This window comes from Pyxicephalus adspersus, chromosome 2, assembly GCF_032062135.1.
Source record: "Pyxicephalus adspersus chromosome 2, UCB_Pads_2.0, whole genome shotgun sequence".
Classification (NCBI taxonomy): Eukaryota; Metazoa; Chordata; class Amphibia; order Anura; family Pyxicephalidae; genus Pyxicephalus; species Pyxicephalus adspersus.
In genome coordinates this window covers 24,402,838-24,426,654 of record NC_092859.1, presented here as the reverse complement: position 1 = coordinate 24,426,654, position 23,817 = coordinate 24,402,838, and the positions used below count along the sequence as shown (strand labels likewise).

Sequence of the window (23,817 nt, the reverse complement as noted above, 5' to 3'; positions counted from 1 at the left end):
ACCATTCCGTCTGCTGAGAAGGTTGTCCATTTCCAAAGCCCCACTGTCCCTCCTGTCCTATCTCACCCCCACTATGTATGTAATGAATTCTTACCCAAAAAATAATGCTACACCTTTTACTCCAAAAAACAGAACACACTTAATGCAGGAAAGGGCTATTTGAAGATTTGAGCTTGCTTACATGAACAGAACTAAGCAGACCCTAAAAAAAATATTTTTGGAAACATGACCTAGAAAGGAAGAGGGGTGAGAGGGTGAAGTGGGGTAAAGCATGGAAATCCCTTTTATTACAATATACACAGATCTTTCACAACATGTAGGAATAATCCTAATTGTGATCCCTTAGCATCTTGAAAGGGAATAGGACAATTCTAGATGATCAGGAATATAAATGACATCCTTCCTGTAGCTGATATCTGTGCAAAAGCCAGAAGATGAAACCCCCATAGCAACAGGCAGAAAATAACTCTAGTGACAATTTCAGATCTTCCTGGCTGCCACTTCCTGACACAAATCACAATCTCTGTCTGTGCCAAGTATAGCTAATCAGCACTCCATCCCTTCCTACAGAACCCGGCTCTACGCTAGGAGAACAGTCTGCATGGAGTATGCTTTCCCCATCTTTGTGTGGGATTCCTCTAGGTGTTCCAGTTTCCTCCTACAATCCAAATATATACTGGTAGCTTAAAGGAAACCTGTCTTTGCAAACGCATGTTGATGCCTGGATATTAAATGAAACCTCTGGCTTTATTCATTTCGGAGTACATGCTCTGCAAAAAGTTCACAAAACTGGCCCCAAAGCATGGGTGAGTTTTAAGGAGACATTGGAGTGCAAGTTTCTCTGCTGCAGAGTCGGATGTGAATAGCTAAAGCTACATACACATTGGCAACAGTTGTTGGAAAGGATCTTTCACGATCCTTTCCAACGACTAACAAGCGCTGTACATACACACCATTCTGCTCTATGGAGAGGGGAGCGGGGGAACGACAGAGCAGCACCCCGCTGCGTGCTCTCCCCTTTACTTCCATTAAGATTGTTTGTCATCCATTGTCCGTGGATCCGCCAGGACAGTCGTTCCAATGATGGATGACAGGTACTGTACACACCCCAGATCCTCATCCAATATCAGCCCTGGGACGATTATCGGACGAGAACCATTGCACGTGTTTACGTAGCCTTAGTGTTTTTTGTACAGCACTAGGTGTTATGTCAGCGCTATAATAATATAATTGTAGTGTGTGATAGGGCAATGGAGTGTAAGCTCTTCTGGCACAAAGTCTGATGTGAATGGCTCAGTGTTTTCAGCACACCCCAGCTAATTCTTGCTTCGGTGAGTCAGCTCACTAATTTGATGAAACGCAGTGCTCTGTGGTTTACAAATACTATACAATCTTATCATTTCCGTTGGATCAAATAATCAATTAGATGATAAATAAAATAAAATGTGAGTGGTCACAGGGGAGTGTAAAATCCTCCGGTGTGGAGGCTGATGGGTAATACTAGTTATTATTTGCACAGCACTGCACATAGCGTGCTAATGTCAGAGCTATAGAAGTCTACACATTATTAAAAGTGTGTCAGTGTGGGCATAGGAGTGTAAGCTCCTTTGTTGCAGAAACTGATCTGACTAGCTCAGAGATTTTTGTACAGCACCATGGAATATATCAGAGTTATTTATACTTGTGCTATAAGTGTGTGAATGTGTTGAGGACATGAATGTAGAATGTAAGTTCCTGTGGTGCAGAGACTCATGTGAATGGCTCAAAACAAACTGATTATAATACAAGCACAATGACCAGAGCATAACTCACCTCTCTGTTATCTCTGTCGGCCTGAACCAGGATACCCTTGAAACATGGCTCGATATAATGAACATAATCATTGTACTAAGAATAGAAAAAGAAAATGAGAACAATTATATTAGTCCAGAAATAGAAACAATTTTGTCATCCATTATACCATTATAATACAACAAATATTTTCCGCACTTCTACTGGCTATATGAAAATCAACTTTAGCCCAAACTGAATACTTCTGTCTCATCTATAGTATATAAGTACATACTACCATACAGGCACTGCACACTCAGGGCTTTCTTTATCCTGTAAGACCACTAAATACCACCTATTCACAAAATGACTTACACAAAGCACTCACAGCAAGCCTAGTTTTAGCTTTTAGTTGGTGTGAGACATAGTTGGTAATTACTAAATATGAAGCCAGCCATTTATGTCCTTCTTCTGAAAATACTACTTGCGTGTAAATATTTTAGGATGCTAATCAGAACAAACATACAGATCAGGAAAGCTGGAATAAAGTCAGAACGTCTAACGCACAAACTTGTCCCTTGTTGAATGACTAAAGCCATTAGAGAAGCATAAAAGCCAGGGGTTAGGATTTTAAGAAGGTGAGGTAGACAATAAAAGCATAAAAGTCATATTCCCTAATATTAGTTTTTTAAGTGCTAATCATAGTAAAGACTGACTGCAATAATGTTGACAAAATCATTCTCGCCCAGTGTATCCAGCAGTGTGTTGATTGTGTGTTTGGCAATGGTCATTCTCAGCCCCTTCATGCTGCCACTGATGTCCACCACAATCACAATATCCTTCGGAGACGTCGCTGCCTGGATGTACCTATGTCAGAGAAACAAAGAGAAGAAAGTTAACGGCGAATAGTGCTCAGGTCTCAAAATGCCTAAAAGCATGCCTAAAAGTAACAGCCAAGGAACATTTATATAGCCCAAAGTATAGAATTTGCATGCAAAACCACTACTTTGTTTTTACACACCAAAGTAGGAATAAGGGCAGCACACCTTGTAATTTCCCCCAACCCTGGGGTGCTTTTATAGTCTACAAGGTGGCCCATATTGTTGTTGGAATCAGGCCCCATTTCTGAGTGGCACCCCGCTGCATTCTCTTTCCCTTCACTTTCATTATGATCGTTCATCGTCGTCGTCTACATATAAATGAAGAAAGCTGAAAGGTCAGTAGGGAGGACTACATGGGATTGGAATGATTGTACTCATAACCAATAACCAAGCCTTTGTAGACCCAATCCTTGATCAGACTGGCTGTGAACATTGACTGCTTGTATTAAATGTGTTTGCCATTATTAATTCATATCAAATACACACTTAAAATATTTATGTAAAAGGATAGGTGCCGGATTAAAGATTAAAAAGATTAAAGATTAAAAGGTTCCCCTGGGGCCCGCAGTATCCTTCATAAAATAATGACAATTAAACCTTACATCCGACATCCTTTCTAACTCATCAAATGCTTTCTATGACTCTACAGACTCATTTAAATGGGTGAAAAAAAACTAAAACATTTCCAATGTTGTGTTGAACTAAAAAACAATGAAAAGGCCCAACATCCCCAGAAACATAAACCTGCAGTTGATCCATAGGGAGGCAAAAACTAGCTTGCTTTAATAACTAAATAAAATTCCTTTCTGATATGCAAATTGCTATTTCTTATCAATATTATTAAGCAGCCAACATATAACAATATGTTACAGCCTGTATGAGAACTTTGAGATTGGGTTTAGGCCCAGGAGTGTTTAAAAGTACTTTTTTTTATAAGGTTAAGGGTTAATTTCTGGGGTCAGGGGGTACATTTCAGGGGTTTAATTAAATATTAAGGATCAGGTGTTAAGCAAAGATTAGTTTTAGGGTCAATGTACAAGGCCAGGGAAAACCTTTTTTTATTCTAACTTTAAGCCAAAAATTCCAATGGCAATCTCCCTACACAATATCTACAGCTTTGCATGTCCAATATGGTAACTGCTATGTCTAATGGGAATCCTCACCATCCACGGTTCCTGCAATCAAATGAGATGACACCGTTCTCATCTGGCATCCATTTTATACCTAAGGAGACAATTAAAACATTATTTTAAAATGCTGAAAGAAATCTGGCTTTTTGGGAAAAACTTTTTAAAGCATCTAAAAGAAATCTAAACTGAGCAGAAATGTACAAAGAAATATATTGCTTCATACTTAGTACGCAAAAACTGCCCATTTATAAGCAGTTACCTGGATAGAGACGAAAAAACCCAGTGGAGCTGCCGAAATACTGCCAGGTCAACGTGGGGTCCCTCTGGAAGTTTTCCACAAAGACAGGATTCAGGGCTTCGGACATGTACACACCATTGAGAATATCTGGATCTGAAAAAGATTCAATCAGTTGGAAATGATAAGGAAGGCATTAATCAAAATAAACATGTTAACTAAAAAGCAAACATAAATGATTAAGTGTCCAATACTATATTTACCAATACAATCTAAGGTTTAACACACACAATAAAGTGTTCCACGAATTTCTAAATAAGGCTGCGTACACACGTGCAATAATTGACGTTGATAACGAATTATCAACAACAGATCGTTCGATAATTGTTAACAAAAAAAGTGCACAAGGGCTGGTGAACGACACAAACGAATGAGGAATCTCGCTTGGAATTCCGCTTGAAACAAACAGATTGGGCGACGATCGTTAGTAATCTATTGTGTGTACAGTCGGTACGGTACATGTCACTTCCTGCATCATTCAAACGATCGTATCTAGCGTGTGTACATTAATGGTGGATTATATTTGAACGATAGTATCGTTACAGCATGTACAGAATTGTGCACAATACGATCGTGCAAAATAATGGAGAATAATCGTTGATCGTTTATTTTCAAACGATAATTATTGCACATGTGTATGTAGCCTAAGCAAAGGAAAGTATAAAATAGCAGATTGCCTTGAAGCATTCATTGTCTAATTAAAACTTTTCCTTCAGCTGTCTGGTAAATGAGAAGTCGCTGCTGATATAACTCCCCAGCAAAACTCACTGAACAGAACTACAAGTCCCTAATAGAAGACTTAACATTTTAGTATTTGAAACATTGGTTTAGCTAGCGTTTAGCTATCTGTGATGGAAATCTGGGTGATTTGATCCCCCCTCCTATTGTGTGTTACTTCCCCCACCTCCTAGATTGTAAGCTCTTTGGGGCAGGGTCCTCTCCTCCTCCTGTGCCACTGTTTGTATCTGTCTGTCATTTGCAACCCCCATTTATTGTACAGCATTGCGTAATATGTTGGCTCTATATAAATACTGATTATTATTAATATTATTATTATTATTAATAATAATAAAAAGCAGTTAGTCGTACACATTATGCAGCTATTTACAAACCATTTCTGTCAAATGAAAAAGAGAGGCCATTGCCATTTCTTTCAATAGTTATCTTTTATAGACAGGGAAAGGATTTAGGAAATATCTTCTTGCCCCCAGAAGATGCAGCCAATAAAAAAGCATCAACCTCCTCGTTCCCTGCAGTGTCCCGGAGCTCACCTTTGTTGTACACATTAGTAGGCAGCTGAATATTGCTTAGCGTCGTGTTCACCATCAGATTATTAAAGTGCTCATTAGTCTCCAGAATGAATTCATTCCCCAGCTCTACATAATTATCATCTTCATCTTTTTCATTAATCCTCACCGAATTGTAGTACTCAAACTGCAAAGAAGTTACAGGCACAGAAAATACAGAAGCATAGGTTATAGCATGACTTCAATGATCTCATTACATCTGTAGGCGTTGGGCTCATGTAATGAAGAAAGAACAAGATGGATAAACCCACAGCAACCACTCAGTATCCATCTTTCACATCTTTAATACTTGGGTTGTCCGCTATCAACAACTTTTAGTGCGTTATGATTCTCCCCCAACACTTCCTTCTCTGTCTCTCTCTCCCTCCTATCTCTGCGTTTCCTTCACTGGCAGAAGGACTCCAAATGTCAAATTTACCCCCACACTCCAAGGGTTAAATGCCCACTGTGGTACCAATGAGCAGCACATTTATTAACGTTATTCTTTGCTACCCTAGCAGCATCAAAGGTTGTAGGTAGGCCCTATGTGTTCTCACTTATATCGCAGAACTGCTGGTCCTGCATTGTACAAAATGACATCAGCTGCAACCGAAAGACCACTAAAAAGGGAAAATGTTCGAGGGGCTGGTCGCATGAGAAAGTTGCAGAAAAGTCACTTGCAGGAAGGAGGGTAAAAGTAAGAAAAACACTTATTAATGGTACCATATATAAAAACAAGCATTTAACATCTACGTAGAGGAAACTCAGCTGCATGGATAGTTTCGAATTGTACCCAGAGTTTAACTATAAAACTAAAAAAAAAACTTTATTTTAAAGGGCAGGAAATTGTTAAACCTCTTTATAGTTTTTTTGGGGAAATTTTATTTTAGTTTCTGTCCATGCAACACAGCAGGAGGTAGGAAGAGAACCCAAATAAAGGGGAAATCTCTTCTTAGACAATTGTCATTAAAGTGTTCCTAATAAAAGATTTATCCACCTTAAGAATGGTCATCAGGACAAATGGAGAGAGTGAATCTTCCCAATGCGGACACAATAAAGAAAATATTCCAGAAATTCTGAATCTTTACAAGTTTGAGCGTTACAAATGTTTTACCCACTGCACTAAATGAACCTGTAGCATCCTTCCTAAATATCTAAATCCTTTTTTAGAGTAGAAAATGCTGAAAATGCCTATTTGGTTTTTGTTTTTTGGCTACTTGTGACTCATTGGAGATATTTCCGTCCACTTCTTGGTCCAAAGACACACCGGGACGTTAGAAAAAAACAGAATGCCAACAATCCCCACCGGAAGATTTCCCCTCTCTTTCTATTCCTGCGACAGCAGACATATTTGGATTGCGCTATACTTTTTGCTTTGCCATCACAACAAATAAAAACAGTGACGTTGGCATTATGACCACAACCTACAGAATCTATAACACATGCTGGATCTATGCAAAAAATATATTTAGATATACCTTATTCTAACCCCCAAAATTAACTCACATGTCCACTACTAACACAATGTATAGTTAATGCTACATTTTTAAATAAGAGTAGGAAAAGGTTAAACAACAGTCAGGATTTTTGTTCCCACTGTAAAGGTTTTTATTTGTGTCCTTTCCCAGGAAGAGGGAATAGGAAGAAATCCTCTCTCAGGTGTCACCCAGACAGGTGTCCCCATTGGCAGATTTCCCCTTGCCTCCTGGAAATCCCATCACTTTCCATCCAGGTGCCAACTGTCCTTGAGTAAAGCAGAGGGGTTAAATCTGCTCAATGAGGACACACACTCAAGAAAAAAAATCCTGAAAATAAATGAAGCCAGATTCTAGTCCAGATTGGTTTTATTCATCAATTATGCTCAGCAAATCAGCGGATGTGTTTAAATGGTTCAAAACCCTTCCTACACAAAGCCTATAAACATCATAATTAATAAAACGATGAAAAGGGTTGTATCTTAAATTGATATTTAAAATATTAATACAATTTAAACACAATGTAATAAATATATCAATGTAATCTAATAGAAAATGCCTAATATTGTGTATTTTAAGCAACAATAAAAAAAAATAATAACAAAATTACACCCATCAGTTCTAATATCAGATAAAATTATATGGAGCAATGATTATTAGATAAATTGTTATATTGAATGTAAATACTTTGTACAGTCTGTAGATAAATGTGTTTGCAGTCCATGAGGATTGATGAACAGAAGGAACAGGAACAGCTATTCCATACATTGCACAGAATAATGCTGTACACTAAAGATCACTGGATTACAGGAAGATTATAGAGCAGATTTATTAGAATGTTATTCTCACCTCCATTGATTCATTAAATTCGTGATTTAAATCTGCCTCCTCTGCAGCCTCCACCAACCTCTGAAGAGACAGAAACAAGAGAGGTTAGACAGAACATGGAATTAATAATATTACTACACAGTATTTATATAGCGCCTTGATATTACACAGCACTGTACAAAGTCCATAGTCGTGTCACTAACTGCCACTCAAAGGAGCTCACAATCTAATGTCCCTACCATAGTCATATGTCATCAATGTAGTCTGGGGCCAACTTTTAAGGGGAAGCCAATAACTTCACTGCATGTTTTTGGGAGGAAACTGGGGTACCCAGGGGAAACCCACACAGACACGGGGGGAACCCGCAAACTCCATGCAGATAACATCCTGGCTGAGATTCGAACCTGGGACCCAGCGCTGCAAAGGCCGGAGTGCTAACTCCTGAGCCACCGTGCTGTCCAATCTGCTAGTATATTGAAGTGTGTCCAGGCAAAGCCTTTTATTTTCAGATTTAAAGGGAGTAACAAAGGGTTAAAACACTTGTTAGGTTTATACTGCTATCTAGAGTTTCATTAGAGAGATTCTCACTCCTTTCTGTCTTATTGACAAACTTAACCAGACAGGAATCAGTAGAAAATCAGCACTGGCAAACCAGACAGAAATAAGCATTCTTTTCTTCAGTAGAGTAGGGGAAGTCTAGTACCCCTGTAAGATTTTTTTTACTGTGCCCCATTGCAGATTTTCCCTTACTTCCTGTCTGGAGAAACCGTTGTCACTAGGGGAAATCTCTCTTAAGGCAATAGACTGTGAAGTGTGCCAGTGCACTCCTATAAACAAGGATGTGATAGAGTAAAAACATGCAAAAAATCCAAAAACATGCAGTTGGGTTAATTGGTTTTCCCCCCGAAATAAAAACTTAAGACTGTGTAGTAATGACATATGACTATGGTAGGGGGATTAGATTGTGAGCCCCTTTAAGGGACCGCTAGTGACATGACTATAGACTTTGCAGAGCACAGCATTGCTATATAAATACTGGATGATAAAAAACCACAGACCTCCATTATTAGACATATGTTTGTAAAACATTACCAGGACATCAAATTTCCAGCAGCAGTATATTCAAGAGGAACAACAACAAAAAATTGTGAACAGGCAGGTCCTTTATTGCAGAAGGAACAGGCGATGTCACTTCTGCAATAAAATACCCTTACCTGCCTGAAAGCAATTTTATAAATACCCTCATCTATTTCTGTCTTGAAGTGGGTGCCACCATCTTCTTTCTTCTCCTCTACCTCACCCAGGGCCAGAATGATGTTACTCTCATACAGAAGTTCACAAAGTCCCAGCATGCGCCAGGTATTTTTCAGAAGAAGACAGTGATCAGGCAAGTATGTTTTTATATACAAAAGGGATATCGCCTGTACCTCATGCAATAGAAAACCTGCTTGACCACAATATGTTTTTGCGGAACTTTATGCACATTATTAATAAACACCTTGCTGCTGGTCATATTCGTCAAACTTATGTGATCTCTCCAACAGAGCCCCAGACAGTAGTAAAATCTGACAGAGGAGAATGGAACATACACCATTTCAAAACATACATTGTAAAGCTAAAAACTCTAAAATATGACCTGTCAGGGTGACTTGGGGAGGTTTATATAAGAAATAGATCAGAGTAGGGATGCTGTTACCTCCACTGCTTCAACCTTCCTTCGCAGCATGCTCTCCATCTCTTCTGAAAACTTCTTCACCAACTCCAGCCCGTCCACCTCCTCAATGCTCAGGGTGGGTTCCACATCTTTGTATTTCTAGCAGAGAGAAGACCTGGTCACACCTAATACAATCTATAGCTCAGATTAAGCAGACATTGTGTTATACAAAATTATTTGTAACCCCCAGAACAATGGAGCCATCTTCGTTTAGGCATTATCCAGGTTCACCACCTAATGAGATGTCACAATCCTATAAATCCTGGTTACTGTGCACTTGCTCCCTGCTGCGTATTCTCCCTCTGAGACTTTCAATACAATATTGATCATAGAGGGAAGAGAGTGACTAAGAAAATGTTTCTTTCCATCTGCAGTAGATTGATGAAGTCTTTACAGCCTGGACAAAAGTCCTGAATGGAAGTTATGGGCATTTGTTTGTTGATAAAAATTGGAGTTTTAATAAAAAATGATACTTTTGCAGCATAATGCAAATAAGGAATTTACTGTAGATATTGTGAAGTTGAGGACAGGTTCACTTTATTTATTTTTATTGATACTGTTAGGTTACATTATGTCCTTGCTTCTCTCCCCCATCAATACTATTGTAATGTTTCTGTATTTTGTAATTGGATTCAATGTAATTACTATAGTCTGATTAGATTGTAGGATCGGGTCTGGGTGCATTGTGGACAGACTGTGCGGGTGAGGTGGTGAATACATAAGAGAAGAGGAATATGGTGGTGTATAATAAAATGTGACAAAAAAATAATACAGACAAGAGGGATTTTATCAATAGGGACAAGAGAATTTTATCAATTTTCTTTCCAGAAGGAAAATACTGCAAGTAAGCATTGTAGGTGTATGTCCAGGCAAAGTTTTAGTTTTGTATAGAGCAGGGACAGAAGATTCCTTCATCATTTTATTTCTTTTACGGTCTGTACCCTGCTTCAGGACATTTCTGCAATTTCTGTCCCAAATACACAACAGCAAAATTTAATTTCAGAGAATTTCCCAAGGGGTTTCTCCATTGAAGAATGTTCCATCACCTATTGCTCTGACAACTCAAAATGTTGGGTTCCCATAATATTCTGTCCCCAGTACCAAGAAACCTCCTCTTCATCTTATACCTATACTACCTATAACTACATAGGGAAGGGGTCAGGTGTGCATGAAGTGCAAAGATCAGGTGCAGGGGTCAGTCGGTGTATGTAAAGTACATGGAGTCATGTACATGTAAAGTACACGGAGTCAGGTGTGCGTAAAGTACAAAGATCAGGTGTATGTAATGTACAAAGTGCATGGATCAGGAGTATGTAAAGTACTTAGTACAGGGATCAGGTGTATGTAAAGTACACAGGTCATGGATCAGGTGAATGTAAACTACATTGCAGAGTGCAGAGGTCAGTGCAGAGGTCAGGTGTGCATGAAGTGCAAAGATCAAGTGCAGGGGTCGGTGTATGTAAAGCACATAGTACATCAATCAGGTGTATAAAGTACATAGTGCTGGGGTCGGTGTATGTAAAGTACATAGTGCTGGGGTCGGTGTATGTAAAGTACATAGTGCTGGGGTCGGTGTATGTAAAGTACATAGTGCTGGGGTCACATGTATATAAAGTACTTTGTGCAGGGATCAAGTGTATGTAAATACAAAGTGCATGAATCAGATCTATGCAATGAGTACAGGGGATAAGAAATATATACATCCCAGCACACAGAAACCCCTATGATTGATTGATTGAATGCATACACTCTATATACACACACACACACACACACACCATACACATAAATGCACAGGTTACTTATTCACACACTGTATACCCATACACACAGTATAGTGGGACTGCTGTATATGAGTCTTCTCTGAATTCTCCATTAGTCTGTTGTATAACTAAACTGTAATGTGTGTGATGGGGGTAATAAGAGGAGATATTTATGGTTTATCCTGGTTCTTTATGTCCCTCTAACCCCAGTAATATATTTTATATTAAACACAATAAAAGGATTCTCTGTTGATCAGAGTGGAGGCAGCAGCACAAGTCTGCCATCATTAGAGGCAGAGAATTTCCTGGCTGTGCTGTGGGGGATTATGGGCTGACACTCGGCAGACGTTGAAGTCACCGCTTGTAGATTATACAATTCGCTGGTGACCTCTTAATCCCCTTACAAAAGAGAGAAGAGGACCGTCTCCCACATTTAAAATGAAGGCCCACATTAACCCTTGCATTACAAGACACCAGGATATTATAAATAAGGCTTCCCAGTGACAAACTCCAATCAGCTGTATTTTTATGTTTATTACCCACAGAACACAACCAGTTAATGCATTAAAACCTAAACAACAAAATGACTGATAGGGATTCAGTTCTGAGCTTCTCTGTGTGGTCAGATTTTTGTACCAAGCAAACAGATCTAAAAATGAAAAACATTCTGACTCCTTGCAATCTCCAATCTACGATGAGGAACTCTATTTGTCATGTTGACCATTGTCCCTGAAACACAAAGTAATGGAAAAGTTTTATAGTTGTTATAGAGTTTCAACCCGATTAGAAGAAAAATAATATTTTCCAGTAGTGACACCTGTACTTGTGACCACTAGCTAAAGTAAGAATTACCTTACCTAAATATTCGGGACAGTGAGAATTAGGTAACAATAGGACACAGACAAAAAAAAAACTAACTGATGGGGGTTTTAACTTTTTTTCTACTATTCAAAATTACAAAAAGTTTTGTCTACACATTACTATATTCCTAATAGATACACAAATTCAGCACAATTGTACCTGGATGTTCTCTGATCGATATATCGATTGAACATTTATTAAACTGTTGTTTGCCTGATGTATGCCATTGCCCAGCTGTGACCACCAATCATGTAACTAAATTGGAAGAAGAGTGCTTCTGCTATTAGTGATCAGAACAGCAACTGTACATTTAGTTATATTGTTACATTGTATACTCAAAGCACTGTACAATTCTTTGGTGCTTTATTGACAGTATAAGACTTCCCAACCGCAGCCTAATATATTCTAATAAAAGGCAAATTTCATGTGGTGGGAGTAGTAGGTTTTAAAGTGGAACTTATTATTGTGAACACTTTTATTGCGAACATGCAAGTTCTTTATTGCAGAGGGGACAGGCTATGTCTCTTCTGCAAAAAAAAAAAAACTTACCTGCCTATTTCTAATTTTTGGATCAGGCATGTTCACCTGTTCCTCCTCCAGTATCTTGGCCGGCCAGAATAGACTGAAATAACAGAACTCCAGAACATGCAAACGGGATGTTCATTCATTCCTGGGAGCAAAGTGTGCCCGGATTGTGTATATATATATATATATATATATATATATCCTTTTAGAGCTACTCTACAATTACCAATACAGTTATGCGAGTCTTAAAGTATGACGGATTTGTCCCACATGGTGTTTTGGCTTTTTGATGACAAGTCTCCTTATCCCTCCTATGTGTCAGTTACTTGCTTGTAGCCGGCACGTGTCTGTCAGACTAATCCTAGCACTTGCAATAATCCTTCCTTGCTAGCTGTCCTCGCAGAGGTCATATGACCCGCTTAATGCCATGACATGTGACCAGCCGCACAGGCGAAGAAGCGCGGATCTAGTACAAAGCTGGTCTCTGGGAACGGACAAGGCAAAGAACAAAATTCATGGCTGTCCACAAACAGAATCTGCACAGCTAAACTTAACAAATGAAAATCTGGGGGAGAAAACAGATAAACCAAATATGTAAAAGTGTCATCAGGATATTTAATTTTCAACTGAAAATAAAGTCTCACAGTAATCAGATAAAATTTGTAAAATTTGTATAAGTCACAAGGTGAGAGTCTGCAGAAAGAATCTGTGAACACAGCCAAAAATTGCACATGAACCAGGATTAACATGATCTCTGAGCTGACATCTTAGCCTAGGAAGTAGGTGGTGACTTTGATGATACCTGAACAGATGGTGCCATCCTTTAGGAGAGAAAAATCAGATGAAGGGGAAGTACTATGATATTTATAAGGTGAGTACATATTTGGTTGTGTTATATGAACACATAATTTAGCATGCTGTATTTTAATTTTTTTTTTCTGATTTAGGCTACATATTGCCTGCCTGTGTTACAAACAAGGAATGATACCAAAATACCTTTTGTAGCAGGAGGGAGCCGGAGTATTTAGTGACGATGGAGTACATCTCAGTGCCCAAGGTGTCCGCCCAGACCTTCACCCTACAAAAGAAGGGAAAAAGGCGGGTGAGAGTCTGCATGGCCTTACATTTAGAGAATCAGAGAAAAAAAACAATCAGAATAGAAAAGAGCAATGTGGAGACAAATATTAGTTCTTATCAGCCAATCAGAATTGATTTCTTTACAGATGTGACATCATTTAAATCATTGGCATGAACTGATTGGCTGTTCCAATTTATACCATCACCATCTAAATGCCTAATTGCAAAAGTAGATTTTCTTTTATTTAAACTTTTGGAGTATTTTGTAAAAAAAAAGAAAGCAATGACTGATGTTTGACCCATTGCTGCCAGACACCAATAATAATGACATCAGGAAATGACAATCACTGCAGATCCTGCCAGACACAAGACATCACCGCTTCTCCCAATATGAGATCATTGCACAGAATACCCTAAGGGGACACTCCGGTTATAGTGTATCTAAACCTAGGGACAAACAGCTTACTAGTACTTGGTGGTGGCTGCGTTCGCTTTTAGGGTAAGAACATTTTAGCAAGTATAGAACATAATTCCTAATCCTACCAAGAATGCAGAGTTCTTGTCACTTTCTCTGAAACACAAAACAATATTATCTTCCTTCCATATACTGCTAATTCCCCCATCCCCATATAATAGAGGAAGATGTGTTTGTGGTCCTTCACCACCAATAGAACTCTCCACATTGGAGAGGTAAAGAAGCAGCATCTGCACATTTGACAGCTGGTGGCAGTGAGCAGTACTGAACCTTTAAATGCCACCCCTATTCATTGTAAATGGGGCTGCCGCAGGTAGAACATATGTGTAGCATCTCCCCAGATGTAACCGCACCGCAATATCACCATCAGTGTAAAAATAATCTTTTTGCTGCTTTAGGAACACTGAACTCTTTATGTATCTATAAATGAAAGCAAAAAAATCATTGGAAATGAAGCACTAAACAGACTTACAGCGGCTGTGGTTACTGAAGCCGCACATTTGACGTTTTCTAGAATGGTGGCATATAGGACGCACTATGAAAGATTGGATGCATTTCAGAATTGTGCTACAGTAAGCAACTGGTTATCCTCAACATAATACTTACAGTAAGGTTGTTTTGGGTAAGGAGAGCCGGGATCATCAAATTCAGATTACACATAGTTTTCCTTTAATGGGAACTTTCATGCTTTGTTGGCTGCAGCTCCCCCTCTGAACACACAAACTATTTTTATGTAGTAATGATACACATAAACCAAAAAAGGATCTCATTATTTTACAATCAAAAACCCAAAGATCATTTCTGATTGGTTCCTTCACGGTACAGAACTTAGTGATAGAAGGAAGTTTCTTGTTAGTTTAATTACAGAATCACTAAAATTTCATGGACGCTTCAATGTGTTATTGTCCTTTTAGGAACCATTATCTAAATGTGCATCTTTTATTATACTGATCCCCAGCGATAAAGCCATGGAGGTTTGTTCAGCTACTTTTATTATAAGGTGACAACGCTTTATCCCTGTGGTCCTGTGTGGTGACCCCATATACACAGGCTAACAATGGGGAAAAAACAACATGACAAAAGTTGGAAGTAATACTGTATAGTACTTTTTCTAGTGGTCAACATTCCCTATCTGAACATTTTAGCTCTCTATCCATTTTGTAAGGTGACACCTGCTTTTCATTTCAGTAGTTGGAGCTTGAATTCTCATTTCTGGAAATTTGTACAAGCCTTTGTATCTCCTACATAGACTGTAGCGTATACACAGTGATCCTGAGGCTCTCCACATTAAACACATCATGAGATCACCATTAAGAAATGGAAAAACAACTCTCCAGACAAATCTAATTAGGACTGTAATCTCCCTATATCGCTGGGACTGTGTAGCCTCTAGAGGGGAACACAAAGTACAGGACAACCCCAGGCGATCAGCTAACATTAACAACATGAATATGGAAACTGCCCCCCCACTATGGGGGTAACAACAAATTCCAGGCATGACAGTTCTAAAGATTAAATAGCATTGTCCTAGGGAGTTTTAGAGATCTTTCCTAGTGCACGGCAGCACCTATTATTGTTGACCACTGTACCCCAACACACAATAAGTGGGGTTCTGTGTGTTATGACAAGCTGCACTGCAGAGACATCTTCATAACAAATCATATTGCAGTGAACCAACTTATATTGCATGCAATGCAAAAATCTGACTGCATCAGAAACAAACTGAATAAATTTCAAAGTGCACAAAATATAAACATGGACTATTCTGTATACTAACACTGGAGAAAGATAATCCTGGGGGCATCAAACTGTCTTAGGGGATCAGGAAGGATTTTTTCTCCAATGCATAAACTTGGTCTATTGGTCCAAGCTTTAGAAAAGTTTAGAAAATTCTTTATACTTTAGCTGCGTTGTCTTTTATACTATAGTAGAGCTCTTCTTGATACTGTTTGAGGGTTGTTCTTTAAAGTAAAGTTGTTTTTTTTTTTTTATACTATAGGAGGGTTGGATTTTGTACTATATTATGCTTGTCCTTTATCCTATAGGAGGGCTGTTTTTTTATACTATATGAGGGTTATTCCTTATATTATAGGAGTGTTGTTCTTTTTTTTTTGCTATATGAGGGTTTTTCTTTATACTATAGGAGGGTTGTTCGTTATACTATAGGAAGGTTACTCTTTCTATTATAGGAGGGCTGTCCTTTATACTAAGAAAGTGTTGTTCTTTATACTATAGGAGGGTTGTCCTTTTTACTATAGGAGTGTTGTCCTTTATTTTAAAGGAGATCAGTTCTTTTTCTAGTATATGAGGGTTATTCTTTATATTATAGATGGGTTTTTCTTTATACTATAGGAGGAACTTATTTTATACTATAGTATGCATGTTGTTTATACTATAGGAGGGCTGTTTTTTTATACTATATGAGGGTTATTCCTTATATTATAGGAGTGTTGTTCTTTTTTTGCTATTTAAGGGTTTTTCTTTATACGATAGGAGGGTTGTTTGTTATACTATAGGAAGGTTACTCTTTCTATTATAGGAGGGCTGTCCTTTATACTAAGAGAGTGTTGTTCTTTATACTATAGGAGGGTTGTCCTTTTTACTAAAAGAGCGTTGTTCCTTATACTAAAGTTGGGTTGTTCTTTATATTATAGGAGGGTTGGATTTTGTACTATAGTATGCTTGTCCTTTATACTATAGGAGGGCTGTTTTTTATACTATATGATGGTTATTCATTATAATATAGGAGTGGTGTTCTTTTTTTGCTATATGAGGGTTATTCTTTGTACTATAGGAGGGCTGTTGTTTTTCTACTATATGACGGTTATTTTTTATAATATAGGAGGGTTACTCTTTTTATTATAAGAGGGCTGTATTTTATACTATAGGAGGATTGTCTTTTCTACTAAGAGAGTTTTCCTCTTTACTATAAGAGAGTGTTGTCCTTTGTTCTATAGGAGAGCACTTCTTTTTCTAGTATATGAGGGTTATTCTTTATATTATAGGTGGGTTGTTCTTTATACTATAGGAGGAATGCACTTTATACTTTAGTATGCGTGTCCATTACACTATAGCATGGTTGTTCTTTTTTACTATAAGAGCATTGTTCTTTATACTATTGGAGGACTGTTCTTTTTCTACTATATGAGGATTGTATTTTATACTATAGTATGCTTTCTTTATTTTATAGGAGGGATGTTGTTTATAACATAGGAGGGTTGTCTATTCGGGTTGTCCTTTATACTTGATGAAGGTTATTCTTTATAGTATATGAGGGTTGTTTTTTCTACTAAATAAATGTTGTTCTTTATAGTGTATGTGGGTTATTTAAACAGGGACCAGATTCATGTTAATGACCATGGGGTGGGGGTTATTAATGGCCAGGGTTTAAGAACTCCGCAAGTTGAATTGGTGCGATGGTTAGGTCTTGCACATTTTCTACCCACTCAAAAACAAAAATCTACAAGAATAAAAAGAAGCACTAATTATATATATCTGCTTGGTAATTCAGGAATTCCTTTTAGCAATAACTGAAAAGGAATCAATGAGCAAAGCACTCTGATAAAAGCAATGATCTGCATTTCCATGTAACTCCTGTTTCTGGTGTCTTGCCGCTCCATGTACCCGCCATACCAATGTGAGCCAACAGCTCCAGTTGGGAGTGCCCCCCTCCCCCATCCCCGCTCTCCCTATCTGTCACTCTTCCCGCAGACTCTGTACACTGCGCTGAGGATTCGCAGAGTGTAGGCAGTAAACAGTCGGTTCTCATCTCAGCTGCCAAATTGTGTTTTTACTCAGATACATTAAAAAAAAATCCCTGAAAAACAAGTGAAGGAAACATTGCAAAGAGGGGGAAGTGCATAGGGCACAAAATGCAATATGTCAAATCATAAAACCTGCGAGTTATAATTCAGAGATATCAATTAATTCATCATAGGGGTGTTCAGGTTCCAGCACACCTAACATGGAGATGGGCCATTATTGGTTCATGGCCAGCTCAACTTTTGTGCTTTTTTTAATGTTTTATTACCCAAACATGTGAAAGAGCTCAATGTACACAATTATTGATCATCACAAACCCTAAAACTGATAGAATGTGCTAATGTCATGTTCAATATCTTTAAATCTGCAGCTTTTAATAAAATAATCCCGGGTTTTCTGAAATAAAGGTCCTTGTTTCAGCACTTCCTGTTGTACCGTGACAATGCTCTGTCTTCCAATTGTTTTCCTACGTTGTCACCTTTTTCTGATGGAGAAAACAAGTAGGCATTTCAGCTATTGTCCCCTCCAGGGAACCACCCTGAGAAACACCATGCAGCTATCAATGGAGAAAGAAGTAATAAAAGATATTTATAAAATACCTGAATAATAATAATATTATATTGTACATAAAGCAAGCTAAATAACATCCAGTTTGGGTTTTTATCTATAATTTTGGCCCACAGCGGCTTCCGGAGTGCAGGCTTTTTGCTGCACATAATGCTATGTGTTGGGTTCAGCATTCATTTGTTTGGCAGCCCGACGCAATACATTGCACAGAAATGTAGAGAATGCCGCGCCTGTGTAAGTGCAGAACACAGCAATGCATGCAATGTGTTACTGCGCGAGCTGCAGTATGCTAGTAATATGCATTAGAGTGTCGTTACCAATGAATGGCAACTCAGCTCACTGCATTGCTGTGTCAGGTTAACATATGCGATTCCACATTGAAGTAATGCAGGAAATAGTGGCATTGAGCCCTAAATGAACAGACGAGATCCTTGGGTACCATGAAGGGAAACCATTAAAAAGAAGAAATAACACAACATCTATAAAACCTTGCCTGTATCTATAATTTGCAATTATTTCTGCACAGACATATTTAGCCCTCACACAGGGAAGTTGTTCTTCTGATTAGTAATGCTGTACAATGATTGTGCTCACATTCATAAGCATTACAACAGTCAACTACGCAGGTGATGTTGTAGTATGAAGAACAGCAATACACTTTCTGGTAATGAAAATGCGGCCTAACTCACCATAATTGGGTCTGCAATCTTAATGACAAAAAGCATGACTGGCCAAAGACCATGAGGGTTTAGGAGTTGGAGAAATTTTAATGACAGGTTCACTTTATTTCAGCTTAATTATCTGCCAGAAAGAATTCTCCCTCTTTTTCAATGCAGGGCGGTGAGACTAACATCTTTATGAACTTGTCAGCCATTCGATTCTCCGGAGTGCTACTTATTGTGGGCTCACTGGATTCTAAGTATGAGCTGCAGTAACACTGCAAATCCTTTGCTGCATCTGAGCAAACCATTGTAATAAAGGGACGGTGGTAAAGTTTGATGGCCGAGTTTAGACTAGAGAGTAAAAACTGGTTCACTTGCCTATAACAGGAAAGACAAGGATTTATGGCAGGATCACCAGCAGTTATTTTGTAAGTTTTTGAATAACTTTATTATGTGAAAGCTAACCGGTGATGTTAATGTTACAATTTAGATAGAACTGCATTGTGTGGAATGGTGACACGTTCTGATTTTATGGCTGAGCTCCTCCAACTACTATTTGTCCAATCACATTGCCCTTGTGATAGCTATAGATAATTTAATTGGAAAAAAAATAGTGATAAAGTCAAGAAAAGTCAGGGACAAACACCTCACCTTCAGTGTGGGGTCAACAAGTTCAATATTTGCTTTGAGCAATTTAAAAAGAGTTATAAAAAGTTTCTCAATTTAAAATCCAAAGCATAAAGAATTTTCTTCTAGCATCCAACAAACTTAAAATATACATTCCATGCGGACTGACACTTTATGATCACCAGACAACAGATTTCCTGTTACTTTATGGAAACCACTGATACCTTTCAGAACATCCAGAAGTTAATGCTTGGTAATAAAACATTCGTGAAATGAAACATATTGACTAGAAAAACTATAAAGAGAATAAAAATCTGTCACTGGCCAGTAAATAGCAAAAAGTAGAAAAATAGATAAAGATGTGCTGCCCCCCTCCCCAACCTCTGAAGTCCAAGTAGACACATAGCATGCTGGGAGTTGTAGTCCTATGACAGCTGTTCGTGGGTTGCCCAGACTGCACTAATAGGAGGAGGTAAGTTAGTGGGAGAGAATAGAATGGGGGAAAGTCTGGGCACAGGGGTAGGTAGACTGGATGGCAGACAATTGGCACAGCACACAGGTAGGTGTTGGGAGCTTTTGGCAGGCAGGTAGAGGGGTAGATGTGTGCCAGGGTGCTTGGGCACAATCTGAATAAAGGATGGTGGAAAGAATGAAAAGCTGAGGAACTGGTAGCAGGCAGTATGTATAAAATGGGGTATAAAAATAAGATAGAGGGGTATACGGCGGGTGTGAGATTGTGGAGGGAAAATGCAACTAGACACATGGGTGGCCATCAAGGCAAATTGTTAAGGAGTGCACTGCAGACATAAAAGAACTGAAATCTATGTACACAGTGCAGTGCAGTGGGTGGGTAGGTGAGTGTGGGGTGTATTATAAGGGCAGTTAGGTAGCTTTGGACACATGGGGCTAAAGACTGACTAAATCCAGTTTTCAGGGTAGTAACTCCAGTATATGGTGAAGTTAGGGTAGAAGAAGCAGAAAGAGGACTAAGGTTAAGTGGGTATGTAACTTGGGTAATATTCAGGGTAGGGGTAGGTAGGGGCTTCTGGGTCACAAGAAACAGTAGTTGTTGTAATAGGCAATAGATGTATGCTGCACTATGTTAGCAAGGATAGGAGCTTCTTTGTCTAAAGGGGCAGTAGTTATGTTAGTAGGGGGTAGGTAGGTGCTCCTTGGTCTGGAGAGGTAGTAGTTATGTTAGCAGAGGGTCGTAGGAGCTCCTTGGTCTGGAGGGGCCATATTTAGGGTATTAGTGGGTAGGTAGGGGCTCTTGGTATGGAAGGGAAGTTGTTAGGGTAGTAGTGGGTAGGTAGGGGCTCTTTGGTATGGAAGGGAAGTTGTTAGTGTATTAGTAGGTAGGTAGGGGCTCTTTGGTATGGAAGGGAAGTTGTTAGGTTAATAGAAGTAGAGGTTCCTGGGTCCAAAGGGGCATTGATTGGAGTAATAGGTGAAGAAAGGGGCTCATCAATTTGTAGGGCAGTAGTTAGGCTAGTAGGGGGAAGGCAGGGAGTCTGAAAAAGTGTAGCTAGAGTAGCATGGTGTAATGAGGGGATCTTCAATTCTAAGGGGCACAAGGTAGGGATGTAGAAGGTAGGAACAGTGGTTAGGGTAGTTGGTAGGGGTTGTAGGGTTGGTAGGGGCTCCCAGATTTGGAGGGGCAGTATTTGTAACGGTAGGGGGTAGGTAACCAATGCTGTGTTTACACAGAAGTTTAGTGTATCAGGAAGGCATTAGGGGCTCCTGAATCTGGAGGGACCATAGTTAGGTAAGCAGAGAGTAGATAGGGGCTCCTGGGTCCACAGGAGCAGTAGTTGGGGTAGTTAGGGGCTACTGGGTCCGGAGTAGCAGTAGTCATGGTAGAAGAGCATAGATAGGGGCTTTTGGGTCTGGAGGGAGAGTAATTAGGGTGGGGGGTAAACATGGGCTCCTGGGTCCAGAGGAGCAGTTGTGAGGGTAGTGGGGGCTAAATAGGGGTTTTTGAGTCTGGAGGAGCAGTAGTTAGGGTAGTAGGGGGTAAATAGGGGCTTCTGAGTCTGGAGGAGCTGTAGTTAGTGTAGTAGGGATTAGGTAGGGGCTCCTGGGTCCAGAGGAGGAGTAGTTATAGTAGTAGGGTTTAGATAGGGCCTCTTGGGTCTGAACGAGCAATAGTTAGGGTAGTTGGGGGTAGGTAAGGGTTCTGGGGTACAGAGGAACAGTAGTTAGGATAGTAGGGGGTAAGTAAAGGCTCCAGGGTACAGAGGAGCAGTAGTTATAGTAGTAGGTGGTAGATAGAGGCTGCTGGGTCCGGAAGAGTGGGGTAGATAGGGCGTAGGTAGGTAGGTAATGACTCCTGGGTCTGGAAGAGAAGTAGGTATGGTAGTAGGGAGTAGGTTGCGGCTCTTGGGTCCAGAGGAGCAGTAGTTAGGGTAATATGGGGTAGGTTGCAGCTCCTGGGTCTGGAGAAGTAGTTAATGAAACAGTAGGGGGTAGGTAGGGACTCCTGGCTCTGGAGGAGCAGTAGTTATTTTAGTAGTGGGGGTAGATAAGGGATAGGTAGGTAAGGACTCCTGGGTCCAGAGGAGCAGTAGGTAATGTAGTAGTGGGGGTAGATAAGGACTCCTGGGTCCAGAGGAGCTGTAGTTAGGGTAGAAGGGGGTAGATAAGTGCTTCTGGGTCTAGAGGAGCACTATTTAGGGTATTAGGTGGTAGGTACAGGCTCCTGGGTACCGAGGAGTAGTAGTTAAGTGTAGTAGGTGGTTGATGGGGGCTCCTGGATCAAGAGGAGCTGTAGCTGGGGTAGTAGGGGGTAGATAGGGGCTCCTGGGTCTGGAGGTGCACTAATTAGAGTAGTGGGGGGGGGGGGGGGGCTCCTGGGTCCTGAGGAGTAGTAGTCTGGGTAGTAGGGGGTAGTTGGGGGCTCCTGGGTCCAGAGGAGCTGTAGTTAGGGTAGTAGGGGGTAGATAGGAGCTCCTGGGTCCAGTGGGGCAATAGTTGGGGTAGTAGGGGGTAAGTGCTCCTGGGTCCGGTGGGGCAATAGTTTATAACAGTCCGTATGACAGTCCCGGGTAAGTAGCAGAAAGAAGACTCACGTGTCGGGCGGGATGGTGGAAGGGGCTCCGGGCCCCGTACAGCCTGGCAGCAGGATGTAGAGCAGAGCCCAGCTCCCCCACATGGTGCCCCCCGCAGATTCAGGCCATGAGGGGGCGACACTGGACACCCCGACTTCTCCGGGCAGCTCCTCTCCTGCCGATCCCTCTCTCTGATCGCAGATTATCTCTGCACGATCCGATCCCGGATTACAGCCGACCAATCACAGCGCGAGGCCGCCCCCCATTAACCCCCCCGCTGCCGGCACAGAAGAGGGGGGGGGGAGATTATTACCGACAGACTGCTCTCTGCAGGATCACATCGTCCCTGTGTACTGCGCTCCGCTCTGTGTGTGCGACATTCTATCATTTCACCATCATTGTACATTCACTCTATACTGAATTCTATCACTTTATTATCATTGTACAACTCCCGTGTACTGCGCTCCGGTATGTGTGTGCGACGTTCTATTAATTCATTATTATCACTTTATACCCAGAACTGCTCCCTGGTAATCCATAGTACATTCTTTACGTGGGGTTGAATTTAGGAGACAGAACCCTCCAGGGTACACCTACTATTGGTTGGGAGCCTGCTGCCTATATAGTATCCTGCACTACAAGGCCCAGAATGACCTGGACAACCCCGACATAGCCCAGAGAGCCACTAACATTGTGTGGAACCACAAGTCTCAGCAGGTCCTGCCTGGTACCAGTAATGATTGCTGTGACCCACCTACAGATATGGAGAATGTTCAGTGCTGGGCTCTGCTCTTCTAATCTGGGACACACACTGATATATTGTATATAAATATAGATAAAGCAGGTGCAACTCTAATCACCCCCCTCCCATCTATCTCTATCAGCAGGAGCACCCTTTCTGCTCATTTTTTATTTTCTCTATAAAATGGAACAATCTGGGCACAATGTAATAAATTGTATGGTCAACAGCAAGGAGCAAAGTAGTAAAATAATCTTTTGGAACACACAGCAGCCAATCAGAATCCATCAAGGAGTTCTGCAGGTTCAATGAACTTGGTGAATGCTGACTGGC

The 23,817-nt window shown here is 40.1% G+C and overlaps 1 protein-coding gene across 5 annotated transcripts in view; it reads right to left on the bottom strand.

Moving 5' to 3' along the window:
• CACNA2D4 (calcium voltage-gated channel auxiliary subunit alpha2delta 4) overlaps positions 1-22,958 on the bottom strand; it is a 114,530-nt gene extending 91,572 nt beyond the window's left edge. For 4 of the 5 annotated variants that reach the window (XM_072400038.1, XM_072400041.1, XM_072400039.1 and 1 more), the window contains exons 1-9: positions 22,767-22,957; positions 13,525-13,606; positions 9,362-9,478; positions 7,687-7,746; positions 5,348-5,510; positions 4,041-4,172; positions 3,815-3,875; positions 2,487-2,637; positions 1,813-1,887 (exon numbers count right to left, since the gene is read on the bottom strand). In XM_072400038.1, coding sequence (XP_072256139.1) covers positions 1,813-1,887; positions 2,487-2,637; positions 3,815-3,875; positions 4,041-4,172; positions 5,348-5,510; positions 7,687-7,746; positions 9,362-9,478; positions 13,525-13,606; positions 22,767-22,849 — 924 coding nt within the window. In that variant the 5' untranslated portion in view covers positions 22,850-22,957. Of the gene's footprint in view, positions 1-1,812; positions 1,888-2,486; positions 2,638-3,814; positions 3,876-4,040; positions 4,173-5,347; positions 5,511-7,686; positions 7,747-9,361; positions 9,479-13,524; positions 13,607-22,766 lie in introns of all 5 variants that reach the window. The other variant, XM_072400040.1, reaches the window with a different exon arrangement.
• Between the last annotated feature and the right edge of the window lie 859 nt (positions 22,959-23,817).